The 22,206-nt window shown below is 45.7% G+C and overlaps 1 protein-coding gene across 1 annotated transcript in view; it reads left to right on the top strand.

Moving 5' to 3' along the window:
• LOC144992250 (protein SSUH2 homolog) overlaps positions 1 to 22,206 on the top strand; it is a 25,450-nt gene extending 3,244 nt beyond the window's left edge. Inside the window, exons 2-12 of the mRNA XM_078947873.1 lie at positions 1,682 to 1,756; positions 4,011 to 4,152; positions 4,232 to 4,361; positions 5,654 to 5,714; positions 10,076 to 10,197; positions 18,038 to 18,100; positions 18,316 to 18,395; positions 19,131 to 19,223; positions 20,062 to 20,167; positions 20,247 to 20,354; positions 20,624 to 22,206. Coding sequence (XP_078803999.1) covers positions 1,682 to 1,756; positions 4,011 to 4,152; positions 4,232 to 4,361; positions 5,654 to 5,714; positions 10,076 to 10,197; positions 18,038 to 18,100; positions 18,316 to 18,395; positions 19,131 to 19,223; positions 20,062 to 20,167; positions 20,247 to 20,354; positions 20,624 to 20,767 — 1,124 coding nt within the window. The 3' untranslated portion in view covers positions 20,768 to 22,206. The remainder of the gene's footprint in view (positions 1 to 1,681; positions 1,757 to 4,010; positions 4,153 to 4,231; positions 4,362 to 5,653; positions 5,715 to 10,075; positions 10,198 to 18,037; positions 18,101 to 18,315; positions 18,396 to 19,130; positions 19,224 to 20,061; positions 20,168 to 20,246; positions 20,355 to 20,623) is intronic.

Here is a 22,206-nt window from a genome sequence, read left to right as displayed (position 1 = left end):
TTTCTATCAGGAACCGTTTCTATCAGGAACCGTTTCTATTAGGAACCGTTTCTATCAGGAACCGTTTCTATCAGGAACCGTTTCTATCAGGAACCGTTTCTATCAGGAACCGTTTCTATTAGGAACCGTTTCTATCAGGAACCGTTTCTATTAGGAACCGTTTCTATCAGGAACCGTTTCTATCAGGAACCGTTTCTATCAGGAACCGTTTCTACATCCCAACTGATGGTTGAAGCCCAAAGTGATCCTCTTTGTTTGCAGAGGCTGAACGCTTGCATGTGGACATTCATTTACAAGAACATGGAGGTTCTCTGAGGCGCGTTTCCGTTCTCCAGACCGGAACAAGTTCTGGATAATGTTCTGACCCAATGATCGCAGGATGCAGACAAACCGGGCCGGTGGGACCCAGCTGTCCCTGCTGTGAGACAGAGAGACAAAGAAAACAGGAAGGGCCTTAAATGTTGGAAGTGAATTAGAAGTTCAGGTTCCAGAGATGCCGGAGAAGGTTCTCCTTCATCCAGGCGTGGAGTCTTAGAGTAACCGGACCGCAGACGTTAAACCTTCAGCTGCTGGTCTGAGTGTGAGTGTGGGGGGGGACTCATGTTCTAAGGCAGAACCGATGAGAACAAACCAGCGTTCTGTTGAGGTTCCCCGCCTGCTGCTGAAGGATCCTGCTGCAGCTGTTACCCCGTCTGCTGTGACTGCAGAGCTGCAGGCTAATCTGCCTCTTTCAGCACCCCCCACCCCCCGTGCACTGTGGGGGCAGTTCCAACAGGCCTCGGCATTTCCTGGGGGGTGAGGCCTCTTTTCATCTGAAACTCTGCAGGTTGGAGCTCGTCCGGTTCTGTTGACAGAACGGACTCCTGCAGGATCCTCTGCAGAGATGGCAGCTGGGGGGAGGGGTGGGGGCATTAATGAGGCTGCAGGGTTGGGGTCCCCCTCCTTCAGTAAAGCCCCTCTGGGTTACAACTTGGTGACCTCTGCTGGAGCTTAACCGTGGGTGCAGATCCACGCCGTCTGTCTTCTGCATGCAGACCAATCAGAAGCCTTCATGTTCCTCATGAAGCGCCTTTACACCCCCGCGCCTCTATAGCAGCCCCCCCCAGCCCTGGTGCTGTCTTTGACACCATTTCTGTACCATCTTCCTCCCCCACCTTTGCTGTGCTGGAATCACCTGCACCCCCCCTGGAGTGGTTTCACTTTTGCTTCCTCTTCACCCCCCCGACTCAACATCTTCTGTAAATTTAACATCTGCTGATGTCCGCCCTTCCATCAAACACAGACACCAGACCCCACCCCCCGCTCCAAACGGCCCCCTCCTCACACCTTTACTCAGAATCGGGTCGCCGTAGTTACATGGGGAGTGAAATACCTATAGGTCATGAGGTTAGAATTGATCGATATGTTCTTTAGTTTCCTGCTGTCGTTGCAGGAAGTTCTGTGTTTCATGGTTCAATCAGCTGACATTCCAGACACTCCTCTCTTTTCTGGTGAGACGATCACCTCCAAACAGAACACGGAAAAATCCCAACAACAGATTTATCTGTGTAAGACACACAGAACATAAAAACAGCAGTCTCCTCCATGGTCTCTGCCAGAGCTCCACCTCCACATGACTAGAACATTGTGATAGTTAGGAAGGAATGTGAACTGTGTTCAACATTATCATCTTTGTTGTCAGGTCTGCACCCCCCACCCAGCGGTCCTACACCCAATGCCTTTGGGATCCAGCCGGCCTACGGGGCCCCAGTTGCAGGTATCTGTTTGAAGCGTACACCTTTCATAGAAAGTGAAGGACGGGTCTCCGGGTGTTTGGAGAAGCAGAGAGTTCACTCATGAACTCTGAGTGGATCTTTGTGTACAAAAGATTTAACTGGGAACCAATCAGAGGACGAATTTACGTCAGTAATGTTAAGGCACACCTGGATCTACAGCTTTCGAAATAAGCGGTGTTGGAAAATATAATCTGTCGCTTTGAGATTACTTTCCTTGTTGCATGTTCAAAAAAGTCGAGAAGGAGAAAACCACGGGATTCGGCCGGATTAAAGATTAACAAATTTATTTCCCTAACAATATTTCTAAAAAACAGAGTAAAACAAAATAAAACAGATCATCTGGGTTCCCAAAGTTTCAGAGCTTGCACAGCGCCAAAATTACCAACGTCTTAACATGCCAGCCTGTTGAGAACAGCGAAAGTTCCTCCGTCCAGCTGTTTTAACATGTCGGTTTCAGCCTCCTCCTTCGTAACACAGCATGGCGTCCAGACTCCTCCTCTGGACGCTCGGATTGGCTGGCAGGGAACCTGCCTACTTCTGTCAGTCCATATTAGGAGTCAGCATCCGTTTCCCGCGTCTGAAGTCACCTCCCAGACTGACATGGTCCCGCAACCAAATGGCTCCCTAGGTGGTCCCCCCATGTGGCCGGATTTACCTAGCATCCAGTAGACAATACACCTTTGTTCCCCACACGGGAGCAGATGCCTGTGGCGGTTCCCAGGGATGGAGTCAGTCCATAAGATGATTGATTTATGATCCAAGTCAGACCTACAACCAAATGGCCTCAGAAGATCAAAGAGTTTTCTCCTGAAGGGATGAGTTCGAAGCTCCAGTATCACAACCTCTTTACATATGCAATGTTCAGGAAGCCCCTTTGAAATTCAAAGTATGGGAACCTCACACAGTAAACCTGTAAGAAAACCTTCAATGAAATAAAGATAAGATAAAAGCCTAGGAGAAATGAGAACCACAAAAAATAAATTCCTTCAGCGGTTATCCTGTTAACCGAGACAACCAAATTTCACGGAGGAGAACCCAAAATGAACCCGTTGGTTGTCTGTGTGACAACCTGGTCTTTTATTCAACATTTTGGTATTTTTCAACTATTTTTCAAGTTTCAAGGGTTAGTTTTTGGCAACCTCTGCATTGAGACGTATGCAGCAAATTCTTTCCACTGACAAACCAAGTGCGTGCATGCTAGTGAATTTTTTCTGTTTCTACATGTGCACTTTTCAATAAAGATCATTCAAATAAATGTGCTGAACAACAGTACCTGGCGCGACCGCTAGAGGTCTCCAGAAACACGTTTAAAATAATCAGCCCGTTAACAGAAGTAATCAAACATATTCATAGAACAGACTGACATGAGCTGAAAAAACTTTTTTCCATAGGATTCATATAATATTCTTAATTTTTACAATAGTCTTTGTATTTTAGATTCTTTAAGCAACAATTATCAAAACCAGAGACAAAAAAGAACCAATATATTTAAATCTGTGTAAAGATACTAGTTATAAAGATATTAGTTTCAGGTTTTTGGCAATACTTTGTGTAACCAGATGCTTCAATATTTAGTAAAATGTTTGTTTTTAATATTTAAAGAGTTGTATTTAAATGTCTATCATAACAGGCAGTTGATATTAGATGTATAGAAGAAATAAAGATGTAAGTTCTGACATCTGAGTAGGTTTCGTTGCTGTTGAATATTGGTATTGAAGGACAACCAAAAATTGGGGAGGACAACCGAATATTACTTGCCATTTTTTTCCTACTGTGGGCGGGGCTACATTAGGTAAACAGCACGTTTAATGTTTGATTTTGAGCTTCATGGCTGGAGATGCTGGATTTTAAGAATGTGAACGCAAATACTAATAAAAAAGGAAAGATTAGACAGGACAAAGACCCTATACGTGTCTGACACGACTAGAAACACACAGACACTAACACAATCAACACTACAGACAACCATTGCTGCAACATGTCCAGTTGCTGTTGTGGGGCTGACAGCCAAAAGTTCACAGTTGAGGGGGTTTGACTCCAGAGGGACTAGCTCATTAAAAACACCCACAGGTCTTTTTTGCCCCAGTTTCTTTGTTTTCCAATCAACTTCAATCCGGAAGTCAAAGCACTTCAGTGGCTCTGTGCAGATGTATTAGAATCAGTGTTCTGATAGGGTCCAGAACGTGTTGATCAGAACCCGGCATTGCGTAACATTGTTGTTGATTTGGGTTTCAGCGATGTCCCCCCTGCTCCATGCCCCTGCCCTCAACATGCCCGGCAGCCTCCCCGGTTATGAAAGCATTGGGGGCTACGTCCCCCCCCCCATCCTCCCCCAGCCTGCCCCAGCCCCCCCGGGGCCTGCACCTGAGAACTGGAGGTGAGCCCTGATCGCTGTGCTGACCACTGACAGCAGCTGGTTGATGACCCCCCCCCCCCCTCCCCCGCTTGCATTGCAGCATCCCGTCCCTGACAGAGGAGGAGGCTCGGGCGGCATTGGAGAACTTTGTGTCGGCTCAGTGCTGTTACGGTTCTGACCCGGCGAAAGAGGGCGTCATCACAAACATGGAGCCCTGCAACACCTTCAGGGTGAGTCCAGGTTCTGCTGCTCTTCATCACAGAGAACGTCAGGAGTTCAGAGCTCTGATGAAGCGTCAACAGTGGGTTCTGGTCTTAACCTTCTTTGTAATTCTGACGGGTTCTGACGCTGCAGCGTCAGAACCCGTCAGAATCCTTTCAGAACTGGAGGGTCAGCGGAAAACGTTGACTTGTTGGAATCAAAATCCTAATCCAGGAAAGTTTCAAAGTCTTTGGTTCTCAGAGAGGATCCCTGCAACAAGAACACCTGTGGATCCTGGCCGGAAACAGATCCACTTTGGTGTGTGTGGACTAACCCTAACCCGGGTTAAACATAGCCAGACCATCCCAGCGGAAGCTGTTTGGGATGTGAAACATATTTGTGCTCCGTGTTCATTGAGGCGGTGCTTTTTTCTGAAGAGGGCGAGCCGTTAAAGCTGCTTTTTGAGAAAAACGTTGGAAACTGCGACCCTGACTCATTTTTAGCAGGAATGCAGTTACGGACTGAGCAGAGCGTTTGGACTCCTGTGAACCTCCAGGGGAGGTCTGCTTCTCATGGAGTCACACGCCAGGGCTTGATTGACGGGAGTGCCTGCACGGGCTGTGGGAGGGGCTTAACGGTTGCAGAAACGCTGCCGTCACGAGGAAAGTGCAGAGCCAAAACCAAAGCAGTAAAACATCTAAATGTAAAGTTTGGATTGCTTTAACTCCATGCGTCTTCTCCTGCTCTCACACTTCTCTGCTTTTCTTTACATTTTTTTGTTCAAATCAGAGGATCTGACTTTCAACTAGATGCTTACAGTTTCATCAAGTCCAAGTCATCTCAAGTCTTTTACTACGTTCACTCTGGCTTAAGCGACCACTTCCAATGGAAGTCTATGTAAACGCCTTTGTGTGCGCGTTCATGCATCACTACACACATTTTAAGACCGTTTTCCGCCATACAAAACGTGCAACCATAGAACGCGTGTTGAGCATTGACCTTTGACCAACCAGGTCTTAGTTTTATTAGGCAGGTATGGAGGATGTCTCTCTTAGTTCATGGAAGTGCCAACCGGTTGAAAATGGATCGTGTCCAGCAGGACTTATACAGACATTTCAGACACGTGCGCTGGTACCATCCACCGCAGAACCGGCTCCAGGGACAACCAGGAATGTCTGGCTGGAAGACCTCAGAGCTTCTGTGGGGGTGTTGAGATGTGTCCTCCATGCAAAGTGGTTCTTCCCATTAAGGGAAGCTTAATCGTTCCATGAAACATTCTCAGCTCTGCAGGACATGGACTGAAAGTGTTTCTGCTCTACAGTATCGTCTGGAGACGTTCACGGAGTCCAGGTCCAGTGAGCAGGCCCGCAAACCTCATGAAGGTACAGTCCCATGGAAGTGTCCCGAAGACAGCCTGTTCATCAATAGTTATTGGGATGAATTATTGGTGCGGTCTTTTCTGGACTTGTTTGGTTCCAGGTCTTCGCATTAAGCTTCATGTCAGTCAATAGCAGCTCAAGGCTCTTCTTGGTTCTATGAAGGTTCTCCTTCATCGTCACTGAAGCTCAGTCATAGCAACTGGACCTAACATTACAGATAAATATGGGTTATGTTTTTTAGGGTGGATTTGATGCACATTATAGAAGTCAAGAAGGCAGATAACTGATATTTGGAGCCGAAACTCGTTTTACTAAATTTAGAATATTACAAACACCAATAATTCAGTGCAAGAAGTCAAAGGCTCAACAGGATATTTATTATTATTATTATTATCAGTTAAATAAAAAGTAAAACTTCAACATAATTTAAACGAATTCTGGGAAAAGTTAAAAAAATAAAATAAAAGGTGTGCATGGGTGCTAAAGACATTAATGTTAACGCATTAAAAACATTTGTGTTAACACGTTAAAAACATCAATATTAACACGTTTAACTAATTTGTGTTAACTCATTAAAAACATTTGTGTTAATGCATTATAAACCTTTTGGCTAACGCAATCAATACATTTGTGTTAACCCATTAGAAACATTTGTATTAACTCGTTAAATACATTTGTGTTGACGTGTCAAAAACATTTATGTTAATGCATTGAAGAAATTTTTTTTACGCGTTTATGACATTTGCGTTAAAGATATTAGTGTTAACACCTTAAAAACATTTATGTTGACGTGCTAAAGACTTTTTTTGCGCGTTCAAGACATTTGTGTTATCGCGCTAAATATTTGTGTTAACGCATTAAAAACATTCTTCTTAACGCCATAATAAACATTACTGTTAACGCTTAAAAAAAATATGTGTTAAAACATTTGTGTTAACATGTTAAAACATTTGTGTTAACATGTTAAAAACATTTGTGTTAACGCGTTAACAACATTTGTGTTAATGCGTTAAAATCATTTACGTTAATCTGTTAAAAACATTTGTGTTAACGTGTTTAAAACATTTATGTTAACACGTTAAAGACATTTGTGTTAACGTGTTTAAAACATTTATGTTAACGCGTTAAACACATTTGCATGAATGGTTTTTAAAACAGGCCTAGTTTCTAGTAGCGTGACATAAATTCCATTCATTTCATTTCATATTCATTTAAATAGCTAAATATTACAACACGCTGGTATTAGCGGGCCTCACTCTGTTTATTTACCAAAACATGAAATCAGTTCTAAATTACAAAACCTGCTGTCTAAACTACCGTACTTTCACAACCATAGGGCGCATCGGGTTATCGGGCACGGTCTCATTCATGGGGGATTTTTCTGTCTTTGACACAAACAAAAGGCACACCGGGTGTTAAGGCGTGGGCATGTTAACGTCCCGTTCGGACCCTCAGAGCCTCCAGAGTGGGTTAATAAAAGAACCAGTCCCTGTTCTTTTAGAGGAAACCTTTTTTTTACTGTTCTCCCTAACTGGGTAACACAAACTTAATGATCACTCACTCACTCGCGCGCTCAGGTCTCCTCCTTATCCTACACACGCTAAAGACACTCACACAGGCTGGCACCCGCTGCAGTCGCGTCTACTTTCCTCTTTTCTACATATGCGCTAGCGAAAACGCTGTTGCTTTCAGCACACACGCGCATGGACACACACGCACACACACAGTCTTGCACCAGTCTCTCTGCTTTTCTCCTCCCTATATGCACTACAACGAAAACAGCAGCTTAAAGCACACACACAAACACTCAATGTGTGTTTAAAAAAAAAAAACAAATCTGAGTATGTTTTGGTTTATTTTTCATTATTCCTCCGCGTAGCTGATAGCTGCAGTTCAAACAGGGCTTCAGCCATCAGCCAAGTGTTGGGACCCCGGGCTTAGCCCCGCCCATGGCCACTAAGAGTCATGGGAAGTGTTGATTCCCACACCATGAGTTAGGTGGCTGTGAAGAGAAGTGACTCTCATGTTGTCACGCTAATTTTGTTAATTCATTGTAAATGGGCAACGCTGTTGTTAGAAATGGGAATAGAAGCCCCATGAAGCTTCCCTTGTGGTTCACGTACTTGTGCCGGAAAAATGAACCACCCATTCAGGGCTTAGAAACCACACAGAACAGCGGCATCTGGTGGTGGACTGGACATATATCGACATATGTTTCAACTAAGCTCCCTGTAACACTTCAATGTGGAAATGATGATGAAAAAATGTAAAATAAAACAATGTTGTTAATGATGATTAGAAAAACAACAGCGTAAAACAACATGACGTGATGTTTTCTGAGAGGTGCTTGACACAGCAAAATACACATCACATTAAGAATTAAACGCAAAGCAAAAAATAAAATTGTCAAGTACTGGTCTTTATCTCAGTACCTCCGGATGCATACTCCACCGACTGTTCCACTGAGCCATCTATTCTGACACGATTTGGGTTGCCATTATAGATTAATTGAAGTATTTTTTTGCTCATAGTGTATTGTTTTATTCGGAGAAATGGAGTTGAAATGATCCTGAGCCACAGTACATTTTTTACAAGGAACCATGGTAAAGTGCAATGAACTGACGCTGATTCCAATCTTGGGGAAACAACAGAACTTTTCGGGAAACATTTGGGATTTATTTCGTATTTCTAGAGAATAGCGCCCCCAACTGTTCAAAACGCAAGCGACATTTGAACCGTGGTTGACCAAACGAAGCATTTGGCGCGTCATACGTCATCAACCCCGTGATCTGTGCGAGTTAACACACACCCGAAACATTGTGCCGAAACACTCTGTTCCATGAAGGTGAAAGGCGCGCCGGAGCGTGTGTGTCAAACGGGCCGTCCCTAGCTGTCGATAACATGAGTGAGCAACCTGCTCCTCTGCTTACCCCTCCCTAACTGAGATTGTTAAGGGTTATAGTTTTAAATTGCAGACAGTTATACTGCAGTTAAGGTCCACTTGGGGGTTACTTCTCTTTCCCTTCCTCACTCCATCTGCTTCTACGATTCACACCTACACATCAGGCGCACCCGCTCATAGGGCGCCCCCTGCTGGCTGAAGAACATTTATGACTTTTAAGCACTCCTTATAGTTGTTAAAATACGGTAAACTTAGAAGTTTGAATTGGCATCTCGGCCCTTACACCCTCCTTTCCTGTAAGGAAAAACTCATAGAAAATGATTTTGGTAGAGAAGAATTAGCTTCGCTAACTCTACATCTACATGTTAGAATAGTGCAGCAGACGAGCTTCATCCAGTGCAGGGGTGGGCAATTAGTTTGACTGGCGGGCCACATAGGGTTGTAAAATTGGATAGAAGGGGCCGGACCAGGAGCACAACATGGAATCTGGAGGAAAACATTTGGAATGAAAATTATATCTTAAAACAGAACATTTTAGAGTTTTTAGGTTAAAACTTTTGTTCTCATTTTAGAGCCAATTGCACCAATCATCTAAGATAGCACAAGGGTTAAATTCTTAAACCTTCATAGAAATTAGGTCCTAGAATGAAAACAAAGATCTGATAATAGATTTCTGATCTGAAAGCTCCGCGTTTCTGTACAGGAGACACGGAGGAGATTGATTGACAGGGTCTCCAGCCAATCAGAACACAGAACAAGGTGCGCTGTTTTAAAAAAAGCAGCATAATGGCTCTAAAAGAATGAGCTAAACCAGGAAAGATGAACTGTGAGGTAGAAAAGGAAGACTGTCTTCTGTTCTGTTTGACAGATTTTAGAGGTTTCAGGTTGGAGCTCAGACTGCAGAAGGGGGGAGTAAAATGTCACGTTCTATGCGGGTCTTGATCGTGATAAAAATAAACAACAGTGGGCCGGACCAAACATGGAGGCGGGCCGGATCCAGCCCGCGGGCCGTAGTGTGCCCACCCCAATCCAGATGGAACTGGGGGACGGCTGGGGGGCGAGACGAGCCAGAGGCCTGAAAGCGTGGTTTGCATAACCATTCAGATGGCGTGGAGACAGAGCGGCGTGGCTGCAGCCACGCCAGAATAACCACTTCATTATTTAAAAAAAGGTCCGTCCTGATTATACATTAAAATAGCAAATATCGGCAACATGTCGGTACGTTTTACATTACAAAACAAACCAGTGTCTGATAAAAAAAAAATAATAATTTAAATAAGCAGCAAACATTGGCGCTCATAAACGGTAAACCCACACTTAAAATCTTTGTATGTTTCTCCATTTGTGGAAAAAAGATGTCCACTGTGAACAGACAAGTTCAAGTTTAAAAAAAAGAAAGTAGAAACAAAGATTTACTGCAGTGAAAAAAGTCAACAGAATCTTTTTCTGATCATCTCCTCAGGTGAAGTGGCTGATTTCTACACCCAGCCTGCTCCTCAGCTGTGGGAGGTGCAGACCACGCCCACTAAGCTCTTCACAGACGAGAAGAAGGAGATCCGTGTTCCGTTCACCTCCACTGTCCAGGTGAGAAAGGAACAGGTGTTAAGCTCCACCTGCTTCTCCGTTATCCTCGTTCCATCAGGTTTCTGTATGTTCTCCTCTTCATCTCAGAGGTCCAGCGGGTCCTTCCAGAACTGATTCTGTATCTGAGAACTTTCTGCAGAAGTTCCCAAACGTTCAGACTAAAATGATGCAGACAGGTTTCAGTGACGATGGTTTGGTTCCTGCAGGTTTGTTCCTTCAGGAGAACCTCAGTGTCTGATGCTGCAGTTCTACTAGTCTGCATCGTTAAAGATCAGTCAGAGAACAACCCACTGTTCCTCACTGTTCCTCAGTGTTCCTCACTGTTCCTCAGTGTTCCTCACTGTTCCTCACTGTTCCTCAGTGTTCCTCACTGTTCTTCTGTGTTCTTCTGTGTTCTTCACTGTTCCTCACTGTTCCTCACTGTTCCTCACTGTTCCTCACTGTTCCTCAGTGTTCCTCACTGTTCTTCTGTGTTCCTCACTGTTCTTCTGTGTTCTTCTGTGTTCTTCTGTGTTCTTCACTGTTCCTCACTGTTCTTCTGTGTTCCTCACTGTTCTTCTGTGTTCTTCTGTGTTCTTCTGTGTTCTTCTGTGTTCTTCACTGTTCCTCACTGTTCTTCTGTGTTCCTCACTGTTCTTCTGTGTTCTTCTGTGTTCTTCTGTGTTCTTCACTGTTCCTCAGTGTTCCTCAGTGTTCCTCAGTGTTCCTCACTGTTCCTCAGTGTTCTTCTGTGTTCCGCACTGTTCCTCAGTGTTCCTCACTGTTCCTCACTGTTCCTCAGTGTTCCTCATTGTTCCTCAGTGTTCCTCACTGTTTCTCAGTGTTCCGCACTGTTCCTCACTGTTCCTCACTGTTCCTCACTGTTCCTCAGTGTTCCGCACTGTTCCTCAGTGTTCCTCAGTGTTCCGCACTGTTCCTCAGTGTTCCGCACTGTTCCTCACTGTTCTTCTGTGTTCTTCACTGTTCCTCACTGTTCCTCACTGTTCCTCACTGTTCTTCTGTGTTCTTCACTGTTCCTCAGTGTTCCTCAGTGTTCCTCATTGTTCCTCAGCGTTCCTCACTGTTCCTCACTGTTCCTCATTGTTCCTCACTGTTCCTCACTGTTCTTCTGTGTTCTTCTGTGTTCTTCACTGTTCCTCACTGTTCTTTTGTGTTCCTCAGTGTTCCTCACTGTTCCTCACTGTTCCTCAGTGTTCTTCATTGTTCCTCAATGTTCCTCAGTGTTCCTCACTGTTCCTCAGTGTTCCTCAGTGTTCCTCACTGTTCCTCAGTGTTCCTCAGTGTTCCTCATTGTTCCTCACTGTTCGTCAGTGTTCCTCAGTGTTCCTCACTGTTCCTCACTGTTCCTCAGTGTTCTTCATTGTTCCTCAATGTTCCTCAGTGTTCCTCACTGTTCCTCAGTGTTCCTCACTGTTCCTCAGTGTTCCTCATTGTTCCTCAGTGTTCCTCACTGTTCCTCAGTGTTCCTCACTGTTCCTCATTGTTCCTCAGTGTTCCTCATTGTTCCTCACTGTTCCTCAGTGTTCCTCAGTGTTCTTCATTGTTCCTCAGTGTTCCTCACTGTTCCTCAGTGTTCCTCACTGTTCCTCAGTGTTCCTCACTGTTCCTCGGTGTTCCTCGGTGTTCCTCACTGTTCCTCAGTGTTCCTCATTGTTCCTCAGTGTTCCTCAGTGTTCCTCATTGTTCCTCATTGTTCCTCACTGTTCCTCACTGTTCCTCAGTGTTCCTCAGTGTTCCTCAGTGTTCCTCACTGTTCCTCAGTGTTCCTCATTGTTCCTCAGTGTTCCTCACTGTTCCTCAGTGTTCCTCAGTGTTCCTCATTGTTCCTCAGTGTTCCTCATTGTTCCTCACTGTTCGTCAGTGGTCCTCACTGTTCCTCAGTGTTCCTCAGTGTTCTTCATTGTTCCTCAGTGTTCCTCACTGTTCCTCAGTGTTCCTCAGTGTTCCTCAGTGTTCCTCACTGTTCCTCAGTGTTCCTCATTGTTCCTCAGTGTTCCTCAGTGTTCCTCACTGTTCCTCACTGTTCCTCAGTGTTCCTCAGTGTTCCTCATTGTTCCTCACTGTTCGTCAGTGTTCTTCATTGTTCCTCAGTGTTCCTCACTGTTCCTCAGTGTTCCTCAGTGTTCCTCAGTGTTCCTCACTGTTCCTCAGTGTTCCTCATTGTTCCTCAGTGTTCCTCACTGTTCCTCAGTGGTCCTCACTGTTCCTCACTGTTCCTCACTGTTCCTCAGTGTTCCTCAGTGTTCCTCACTGTTCCTCACTGTTCTTCTGTGTTCTTCACTGTTCCTCACTGTTCTGTTGTGTTCCTCAGTGTTCCTCACTGTTCCTCACTGTTCCTCAGTGTTCTTCATTGTTCCTCAATGTTCCTCAGTGTTCCTCACTGTTCCTCAGTGTTCCTCAGTGTTCCTCACTGTTCCTCAGTGTTCCTCAGTGTTCCTCATTGTTCCTCACTGTTCGTCAGTGTTCCTCAGTGTTCCTCACTGTTCCTCACTGTTCCTCAGTGTTCTTCATTGTTCCTCAATGTTCCTCAGTGTTCCTCACTGTTCCTCAGTGTTCCTCACTGTTCCTCAGTGTTCCTCATTGTTCCTCAGTGTTCCTCACTGTTCCTCAGTGTTCCTCACTGTTCCTCATTGTTCCTCAAAGTTCCTCATTGTTCCTCACTGTTCCTCAGTGTTCCTCAGTGTTCTTCATTGTTCCTCAGTGTTCCTCACTGTTCCTCAGTGTTCCTCACTGTTCCTCAGTGTTCCTCACTGTTCCTCAGTGTTCCTCGGTGTTCCTCACTGTTCCTCAGTGTTCCTCATTGTTCCTCAGTGTTCCTCAGTGTTCCTCATTGTTCCTCAGTGTTCCTCATTGTTCCTCACTGTTCGTCAGTGGTCCTCAGTGTTCCTCAGTGTTCCTCAGTGTTCCTCAGTGTTCCTCATTGTTCCTCAGTGTTCCTCATTGTTCCTCACTGTTCCTCACTGTTCCTCAGTGTTCCTCAGTGTTCCTCAGTGTTCCTCACTGTTCCTCAGTGTTCCTCATTGTTCCTCAGTGTTCCTCACTGTTCCTCAGTGTTCCTCAGTGTTCCTCATTGTTCCTCAGTGTTCCTCATTGTTCCTCACTGTTCCTCACTGTTCCTCAGTGTTCCTCAGTGTTCCTCAGTGTTCCTCACTGTTCCTCAGTGTTCCTCATTGTTCCTCAGTGTTCCTCACTGTTCCTCAGTGTTCCTCAGTGTTCCTCAGTGTTCCTCAGTGTTCCTCAGTGTTCCTCACTGTTCCTCAGTGTTCCTCATTGTTCCTCAGTGTTCCTCACTGTTCCTCAGTGTTCCTCAGTGTTCCTCATTGTTCCTCAGTGTTCCTCAGTGTTCTTCATTGTTCCTCAGTGTTCCTCACTGTTCCTCAGTGTTCCTCAGTGTTCCTCACTGTTCCTCAGTGTTCCTCATTGTTCCTCAGTGTTCCTCAGTGTTCCTCAGTGTTCCTCACTGTTCCTCACTGTTCCTCAGTGTTCCTCAGTGTTCCTCATTGTTCCTCACTGTTCGTCAGTGTTCTTCATTGTTCCTCAGTGTTCCTCACTGTTCCTCAGTGTTCCTCAGTGTTCCTCAGTGTTCCTCACTGTTCCTCAGTGTTCCTCATTGTTCCTCAGTGTTCCTCACTGTTCCTCAGTGGTCCTCACTGTTCCTCACTGTTCCTCACTGTTCCTCAGTGTTCCTCAGTGTTCCTCACTGTTCCTCACTGTTCCTCAGTGTTCTTCATTGTTCCTCAGTGTTCCTCACTGTTCCTCACTGTTCCTCACTGTTCCTCACTGTTCCTCATTGTTCCTCAGTGTTCCTCACTGTTCCTCAGTGGTCCTCACTGTTCCTCACTGTTCCTCAGTGTTCCTCACTGTTCTTCTGTGTTCCTCACTGTTCCTCAGTGTTCCTCAGTGTTCTTCAGTGTTCCTCACTGTTCCTCAGTGTTCCTCATTGTTCCTCAGTGTTCCTCACTGTTCCTCAGTGGTCCTCACTGTTCCTCAGTGTTCCTCACTGTTCCTCAGTGTTCTTCACTGTTCCTCAGTGTTCCTCAGTGTTCCTCATTGTTCCTCACTGTTCGTCAGTGTTCTTCATTGTTCCTCAGTGTTCCTCACTGTTCCTCAGTGTTCCTCAGTGTTCCTCAGTGTTCCTCACTGTTCCTCAGTGTTCCTCATTGTTCCTCAGTGTTCCTCACTGTTCCTCAGTGGTCCTCACTGTTCCTCACTGTTCCTCACTGTTCCTCAGTGTTCCTCACTGTTCCTCACTGTTCCTCACTGTTCCTCACTGTTCCTCAGTGTTCCTCAGTGTTCTTCATTGTTCCTCAGTGTTCCTCACTGTTCCTCAGTGTTCCTCACTGTTCCTCACTGTTCCTCACTGTTCCTCATTGTTCCTCAGTGTTCCTCAGTGGTCCTCACTGTTCCTCACTGTTCCTCAGTGTTCCTCACTGTTCTTCTGTGTTCCTCAGTGTTCCTCAGTGTTCCTCAGTGTTCCTCACTGTTCCTCAGTGGTCCTCACTGTTCCTCACTGTTCCTCAGTGTTCCTCACTGTTCCTCAGTGTTCCTCACTGTTCCTCAGTGTTCCTCAGTGTTCCTCACTGTTCTTCTGTGTTCCTCAGTGTTCCTCAGTGTTCCTCAGTGTTCCTCACTGTTCCTCAGTGGTCCTCACTGTTCCTCACTGTTCCTCAGTGTTCCTCAGTGTTCCTCAGTGTTCCTCACTGTTCCTCACTGTTCGTCAGTGGTCCTCAGTGTTCCTCAGTGTTCCTCACTGTTCCTCAGTGGTCCTCACTGTTCCTCACTGTTCCTCAGTGTTCCTCACTGTTCCTCAGTGGTCCTCACTGTTCCTCACTGTTCCTCAGTGTTCCTCAGTGTTCCTCAGTGTTCCTCACTGTTCCTCACTGTTCCTCAGTGTTCCTCAGTGTTCCTCACTGTTCCTCACTGTTCCTCACTGTTCCTCATTGTTCCTCAGTGTTCCTCACTTTTCCTCACTGTTCCTCACTGTTCCTCAGTGTTCCTCAGTGTTCCTCAGTGTTCCTCAGTGTTCCTCACTGTTCCTCACTGTTCCTCAGTGTTCCTCACTGTTCCTCACTGTTCCTCATTGTTCCTCAGTGTTCCTCACTTTTCCTCACTGTTCCTCAGTGTTCCTCAGTGTTCCTCAGTGTTCCTCACTGTTCCTCACTGTTCCTCAGTGTTCCTCAGTGTTCCTCAGTGTTCCTCATTGTTCCTCACTGTTCGTCAGTGTTTTTCATTGTTCCTCAGTGTTCCTCACTGTTCCTCAGTGTTCCTCACTGTTCCTCAGTGGTCCTCACTGTTCCTCACTGTTCCTCAGTGTTCTTCATTGTTCCTCAGTGTTCCTCACTGTTCCTCAGTGTTCCTCACTGTTCCTCACTGTTCCTCACTGTTCCTCATTGTTCCTCAGTGTTCCTCACTGTTCCTCAGTGGTCCTCACTGTTCCTCACTGTTCCTCAGTGTTCCTCACTGTTCTTCTGTGTTCCTCACTGTTCCTCAGTGTTCCTCAGTGTTCCTCAGTGTTCCTCACTGTTCCTCACTGTTCCTCATTGTTCCTCAGTGTTCCTCACTGTTCCTCAGTGGTCCTCACTGTTCCTCACTGTTCCTCACTGTTCCTCACTGTTCCTCAGTGTTCCTCACTGTTCCTCACTGTTCCTCAGTGTTCCTCAGTGTTCCTCAGTGTTCCTCATTGTTCCTCACTGTTCGTCAGTGTTCTTCATTGTTCCTCAGTGTTCCTCACTGTTCCTCAGTGTTCCTCAGTGTTCCTCAGTGTTCCTCACTGTTCCTCAGTGTTCCTCATTGTTCCTCAGTGTTCCTCACTGTTCCTCAGTGGTCCTCACTGTTCCTCACTGTTCCTCACTGTTCCTCAGTGTTCCTCAGTGTTCCTCACTGTTCCTCACTGTTCCTCACTGTTCCTCAGTGTTCCTCAGTGTTCTTCATTGTTCCTCAGTGTTCCTCACTGTTCCTCAGTGTTCCTCAGTGTTCCTCACTGTTCCTCACTGTTCCTCACTGTTCCTCATTGTTCCTCAGTGTTCCTCACTGTTCCTCAGTGGTCCTCACTGTTCCTCAGTGTTCCTCACTGTTCTTCTGTGTTCCTCAGTGTTCCTCAGTGTTCCTCAGTGTTCCTCACTGTTCCTCAGTGGTCCTCACTGTTCCTCACTGTTCCTCAGTGTTCCTCACTGTTCCTCACTGTTCCTCAGTGTTCCTCACTGTTCCTCACTGTTCCTCACTGTTCCTCAGTGTTCCTCATTGTTCTTCATTGTTCCTCAGTGTTCTTCACTGTTCCTCAGTGTTCCTCAGTGTTCCTCACTGTTCCTCACTGTTCCTCACTGTTCCTCATTGTTCCTCAGTGTTCCTCACTGTTCCTCAGTGGTCCTCACTGTTCCTCAGTGTTCCTCAGTGTTCCTCACTGTTCTTCTGTGTTCCTCAGTGTTCCTCATTGTTCCTCAGTGTTCCTCACTGTTCCTCAGTGTCCCTCACTGTTCTTCAGTGTTCCTCACTGTTCCTCACTGTTCCTCAGTGTTCCTCAGTGTTCCTCATTGTTCCTCAGTGTTCCTCAGTGTCCCTCACTGTTCTTCAGTGTTCCTCACTGTTCCTCACTGTTCCTCAGTGTTCCTCACTGTTCCTCAGTGTTCCTCAGTGTTCCTCATTGTTCCTCAGTGTTCCTCACTGTTCCTCACTGTTCCTCACTGTTCCTCAGTGTTCCTCAGTGTTCCTCATTGTTCCTCACTGTTCGTCAGTGGTCCTCACTGTTCCTCAGTGTTCCTCAGTGTTCCTCACTGTTCCTCACTGTTCCTCAGTGTTCCTCAGTGTTCCTCATTGTTCCTCACTGTTCCTCACTGTTCCTCACTGTTCTTCTGTGTTCTTCAGTGTTCCTCAGTGGTCCTCACTGTTCCTCACTGTTCCTCACTGTTCCTCAGTGTTCCTCACTGTTCTTCTGTGTTCTTCACTGTTCCTCAGTGTTCCTCATTGTTCCTCACTGTTCCTCACTATTCCTCAGTGTTCCTCAGTGTTCATCATTGTTCCTCAGTGTTCCTCAGTGTTCATCATTGTTCCTCAGTGTTCCTCACTGTTCCTCAGTGTTCCTCAGTGTTCCTCATTGTTCCTCAGTGTTCCTCACTGTTCGTCAGTGGTCCTCAGTGTTCCTCACTGTTCCTCACTGTTCCTCAGTGTTCTTCATTGTTCCTCAGTGTTCCTCATTGTTCCTCACTGTTCGTCAGTGGTCCTCACTGTTCCTCAGTGTTCCTCAGTGTTCTTCATTGTTCCTCAGTGTTCCTCACTGTTCCTCAGTGTTCCTCAGTGTTCCTCAGTGTTCCTCACTGTTCCTCACTGTTCCTCAGTGTTCCTCAGTGTTCCTCATTGTTCCTCACTGTTCCTCACTGTTCCTCACTGTTCTTCTGTGTTCTTCACTGTTCCTCAGTGTTCCTCAGTGGTCCTCACTGTTCTTCACTGTTCCTCACTGTTCCTCAGTGTTCCTCACTGTTCTTCTGTGTTCTTCACTGTTCCTCAGTGTTCCTCATTGTTCCTCACTGTTCCTCACTGTTCCTCAGTGTTCCTCAGTGTTCATCATTGTTCCTCACTGTTCCTCACTGTTCCTCAGTGTTCCTCAGTGTTCCTCATTGTTCCTCAGTGTTCCTCAGAGTTCATCATTGTTCCTCAGTGTTCCTCAGTGTTCATCATTGTTCCTCAGTGTTCCTCACTGTTCCTCAGTGGTCCTCACTGTTCCTCACTGTTCCTCACTGTTCTTCTGTGTTCCTCACTGTTCCTCAGTGTTCCTCAGTGTTCCTCAGTGTTCCTCATTGTTCTTCACTGTTCCTCAGTGTTCTTCTTCTTTGGATTTCTTGTGCAGGACTGCAGCGACTGCCGAACTAAAGGGAAGGTTTCCTGCCAGAAGTGTGACGGGAAAGGATACGTAAGAAAGGACGCCCTCCTCCCCCGGATGATTATCATGAATTGGATTATTATGATCATTAATCTGATTGCAATCAGTAATCAGATTATGCTAATTTACCAAAAATAAATACTGAGATTATGAAAATGAACCGCATTAGAAACCATTACAGACAGTTGATGACAGACCAATCAGGACTGAGTTGATTGACAGAAATGTGTGTGTGTTTTGTACAGAGAGCGTGCTCGCCGTGTGACGGCAGCGGGAGGCGTGACGACGGAGACTGCCCTGACTGTAGCGCCTCAGGGAAGAACAGGTAATGCCGACCCTGAAGGTCTGTAACACGTCTGCTTTTTCCAGTCAGTCAGTGTGAAACCAAAGGGGGGGGGCACTTACTCTTTTCAGAAACACTAAAGTGATGATGATGAAGCAGCATGACAGGATGAGGGAGACGCTTTAACCCTTGTGCTGTCTTAGATGACCCCCCCCCCCCTTCCATTGAGGTGTTCTCCCTACCATGACAACCGTTGCAGCCAGGCTTTCACACGCGGAAGTAAACTAACGCTCCTCGCCACGATGTCGGCTGTTTTCAGAGATTGGTACACATCCCTCTGATCCATCAGGTCGCTAAACTAGAATCTATTGCTGGGAGGTTCTGCAGAACTTTGGCCCGCTTTGCTGATAGCATTTTAGCCGATGCTACGTGCATTAGCCTATTAGCGCTGCATAGCTGCAGAGCTTCACTCGTTCTTAGCACTGCAATCTACATTTTTATATGATCCTGGCAGCAACATGACTCAGAGTTTCAGTTCGGTTCTCATCCTAAGAAAAACTAAGTAGTTCAACGAGAAAAAGCTGCCTCTAGCTGAGGTCTTCCTGTTGTTTTGTAATGTGTTGCTCTGCTGCCAACTAGTGGTTGGAGGTTGAAGTGGAAAACAAGAGTCAGACGCTGAAGGACACTATCGCGATATTTAGCCGAATCGATTTTTTCTAACACCCCTAATGGGGGTAGCACTGGGGGCCAAAGCTGTTATTGTGTACCTGTGTACAGGTGTGGATCCTGCAGTGGAACTGGACAGAGGAAGTGCGAGGCCTGCGATGGGAGGGGTCGCCTGCTGTCCTACATCAAGCTGAAAGTGGAGTGGTGAGCAGCTCTCACTCATGGGGGGACTGGAAGGTTCTCTGTGATCTACAGAATCCTGCATGATGGTCATCCTTACGTTTGGGTGAGAAAGGGGTCTTTGTGCTGGGATAAAATGAAAGGCCGGTGGGGGGGTCAGGTTTCATTCTGATGAGAACCGTGATCATTCTCTGAAAGCTTCAGAATTCAACCCTCGTAGAAGAGTTCAGAGAAGTTCCAGCAGAAACCTGCGTAGAGGACAGAGATGAATCCTGACAAAACATCCCAACATCAGAACCTACCTGACGGATCGGGCATGGCTCAGGTTAACGACCCCCGCTGACCTTCAGGGGCGAAACTGGACGACTGTCGGCGAAGAAGAGGAGGAAGGCGTGTTCTTCAGCAGAGGAACGTCAGGAGTGAGAGACTCAGAGTAGATAGTTGAATGATAGAGATTTGAGATTTGGTGGTCATTAAAGAAGAAAGGTGGATCATCTGGATAAAAGTTCATCGGTGTCAAGCAGACCGTGAGCTCAGGAGATGCTCTGAATGACGATCAGAAAGACGAGTGTTTGATTAATTATCTAAAAAACAAAGACTGTACACACTTAAACATGTTAGCAGTGCATGAAGACCAGAACAAATAGTGATCAGATTTCATTTAGAGGGTCAAACAGAATAAAGTCAGAGTTTGACCTTTGACTTCTAAGAAGTTTTTTCTAAAACTGGTTATTGTTGAAAATCTATAAACTACCACACACTCTGTGGAAGAGGCTTTGGCGCCCCCTTCTGAGTAAGACCAGTTATTGTCTGAACAATCTGTGTGTGCGTTTCTGTAAGGTGTGTGTGTGTCCTCCCACAGGGCTAACCACGTGGACAACCATGTGGTCCAGGACCGGTCAGGTCTGAAACCGGACGATCTTCAGTCAGTGAGCGGCAAAGAGCTTTTCAAGAACAGCATGTACATGGTACGAACGCACACGACGGAGTCTGGCTCGTGGTTTGGAGGGCTCTTCAGGTGAACCTTCTGCTGCTTTCTCCTGACAGGTCTACCCTCTGCTTGGGTTTCCAGACCCGGCCATCTCTGAGGCGTCTGAGCGTCTGATCAGAGAGCATCAGTCTAAGTTTGCTCAGAACTCCAGGATCTTACAGCAGGTAGATGACAGGCAGCTGATTCCATGGACCTTTGTGGACATCTCAGTTCTCAGTCACCATTTGAATTTTAGGAAACACCTCCTCAAAAAACAACATTTATGGGAATCAGAGACGTTGATTTATTTATTAGACCACAATAACCAGTAAAACAAAGTCAGGATGTGTGAGCTTGTCTTCTGAACCTCTAACTTTGTTCTAAAGCTGATTTAAACTGAGAAGGTCTAACTGCCATTGTCCCAGATTAACCTCTCGTCTCTGTTGGTCTTCAGAGGCAGACGGTTGAACTGATTCCTGTCACCAAGGTCAGCTACCAGTGGAAAGGCAACGCCTACTCCTTCACCATTTATGGAAGTGAGCGTAAAGTCAGAGCAGATGACTATCCGGAGACCTGCGTCTGCTGCGTCATCCTCTAGAGACGGCGGCGACGCCAAAGTCTCCTGGTTTCTGTAGGTTCATATTCTAACAACTCTGAGACGTTTACGTCCACCAATCAGGAACGTCTCAGTCCCACTCAGACTCATTTATCCGTTTCCAAAGTCCCAGTGGTTTTAAATGATGATTATGCCATTTTTAACCAAAAATCTCTATCGTTTTCAAAGATATCGTTTCTGCTGAGTGGCAGGAGTTCATCAGAAATTCACCTCTGAGTTGTGGGCGGGACTGTTGGTGGGGAAGTTCTCTACGTTGATATTGCAGCATTCCTTTGTTTACTCTCTCTCCTGCTAGCTTACAGCCCCTCACAACCCCAACCTAATATTAGCGGAGCAACAGAAAGGGCGAGCGATTTCAGAGTTATCCAGCCGTACAGGTTTGAGCTCAGACGTGGAAAGTTAAGACGTTCATGGATCTATTTGTCTGCGAGTGTGGAGGATTTAGAATTGGAGCAGAGCAGGAAGGCTTTGGCCCCACCCACAGCAGTTGCTGTGTCACAACCCTGAGCTTTTTCCGTCACAATTTGAAAATAGAATTACTCAGAAATGCCGTTTTACTCTTAAATTCTTTCATACGTGTCCTCCATCACAAGAAAATTCTACAAGAACACGTTAAAAACCCCATAAACACAGTTTTCACTGGAGTGGGACTGAAGTCCAGAAGCAGATGCCGAACAGAACCTGAACGTTTCTGCTCAGTATAAACACAAACTGCTCCTCAATAAGTAACGCCATAAACATGATAAACGTGATAAAGGCCATAAACGTGATAAACTCCATAAACGTGATAAACACCATAAACGTGATAAACGCCATAAACGTGATAAAGGCCATAAACGTGATAAACTCCATAAACGTGATAAACGCCATAAAAGTGATAAACGCCATAAACGTGATAAACTCCATAAACTCCATAAACGTGATTAACTCCATAAACGTGATAAACGCCATAAACATGAGAAACTCCATAAACGTGATAAACTCCATAAACGTGATAAACGCCATAAACGTGATAAACGCCATAAACGTGATAAACGCCATAAACGTGATAAACTCCATAAACTCCATAAACGTGATTAACTCCATAAACGTGATAAACTCCATAAACGTGATAAACGCCATAAACGTGATAAACGCCATAAACGTGATAAACTCCATAAACGTGATAAACGTGATAAACTCCATAAACTCCATAAACGTGATTAACTCCATAAACGTGATAAACTCCATAAACGTGATTAACTCCATAAACGTGATAAACTCCATAAACGTGATAAACGCCATAAAAGTGATAAACGCCATAAACGTGATAAACTCCATAAACGTGATAAACGCCATAAAAGTGATAAACGCCATAAACGTGATAAACTCCATAAACGTGATAAACGCCATAAACGTGATAAACGCCATAAACGTGATAA

This window comes from Oryzias latipes, chromosome 5, assembly GCF_053564925.1.
Source record: "Oryzias latipes strain Hd-rR chromosome 5, Olatipes_Hd-rR_3.1".
Classification (NCBI taxonomy): domain Eukaryota; kingdom Metazoa; phylum Chordata; class Actinopteri; order Beloniformes; family Adrianichthyidae; genus Oryzias; species Oryzias latipes.
Note: the sequence above shows the minus strand (reverse complement) of the source record. Positions and strands in the feature narration are given on the sequence as shown.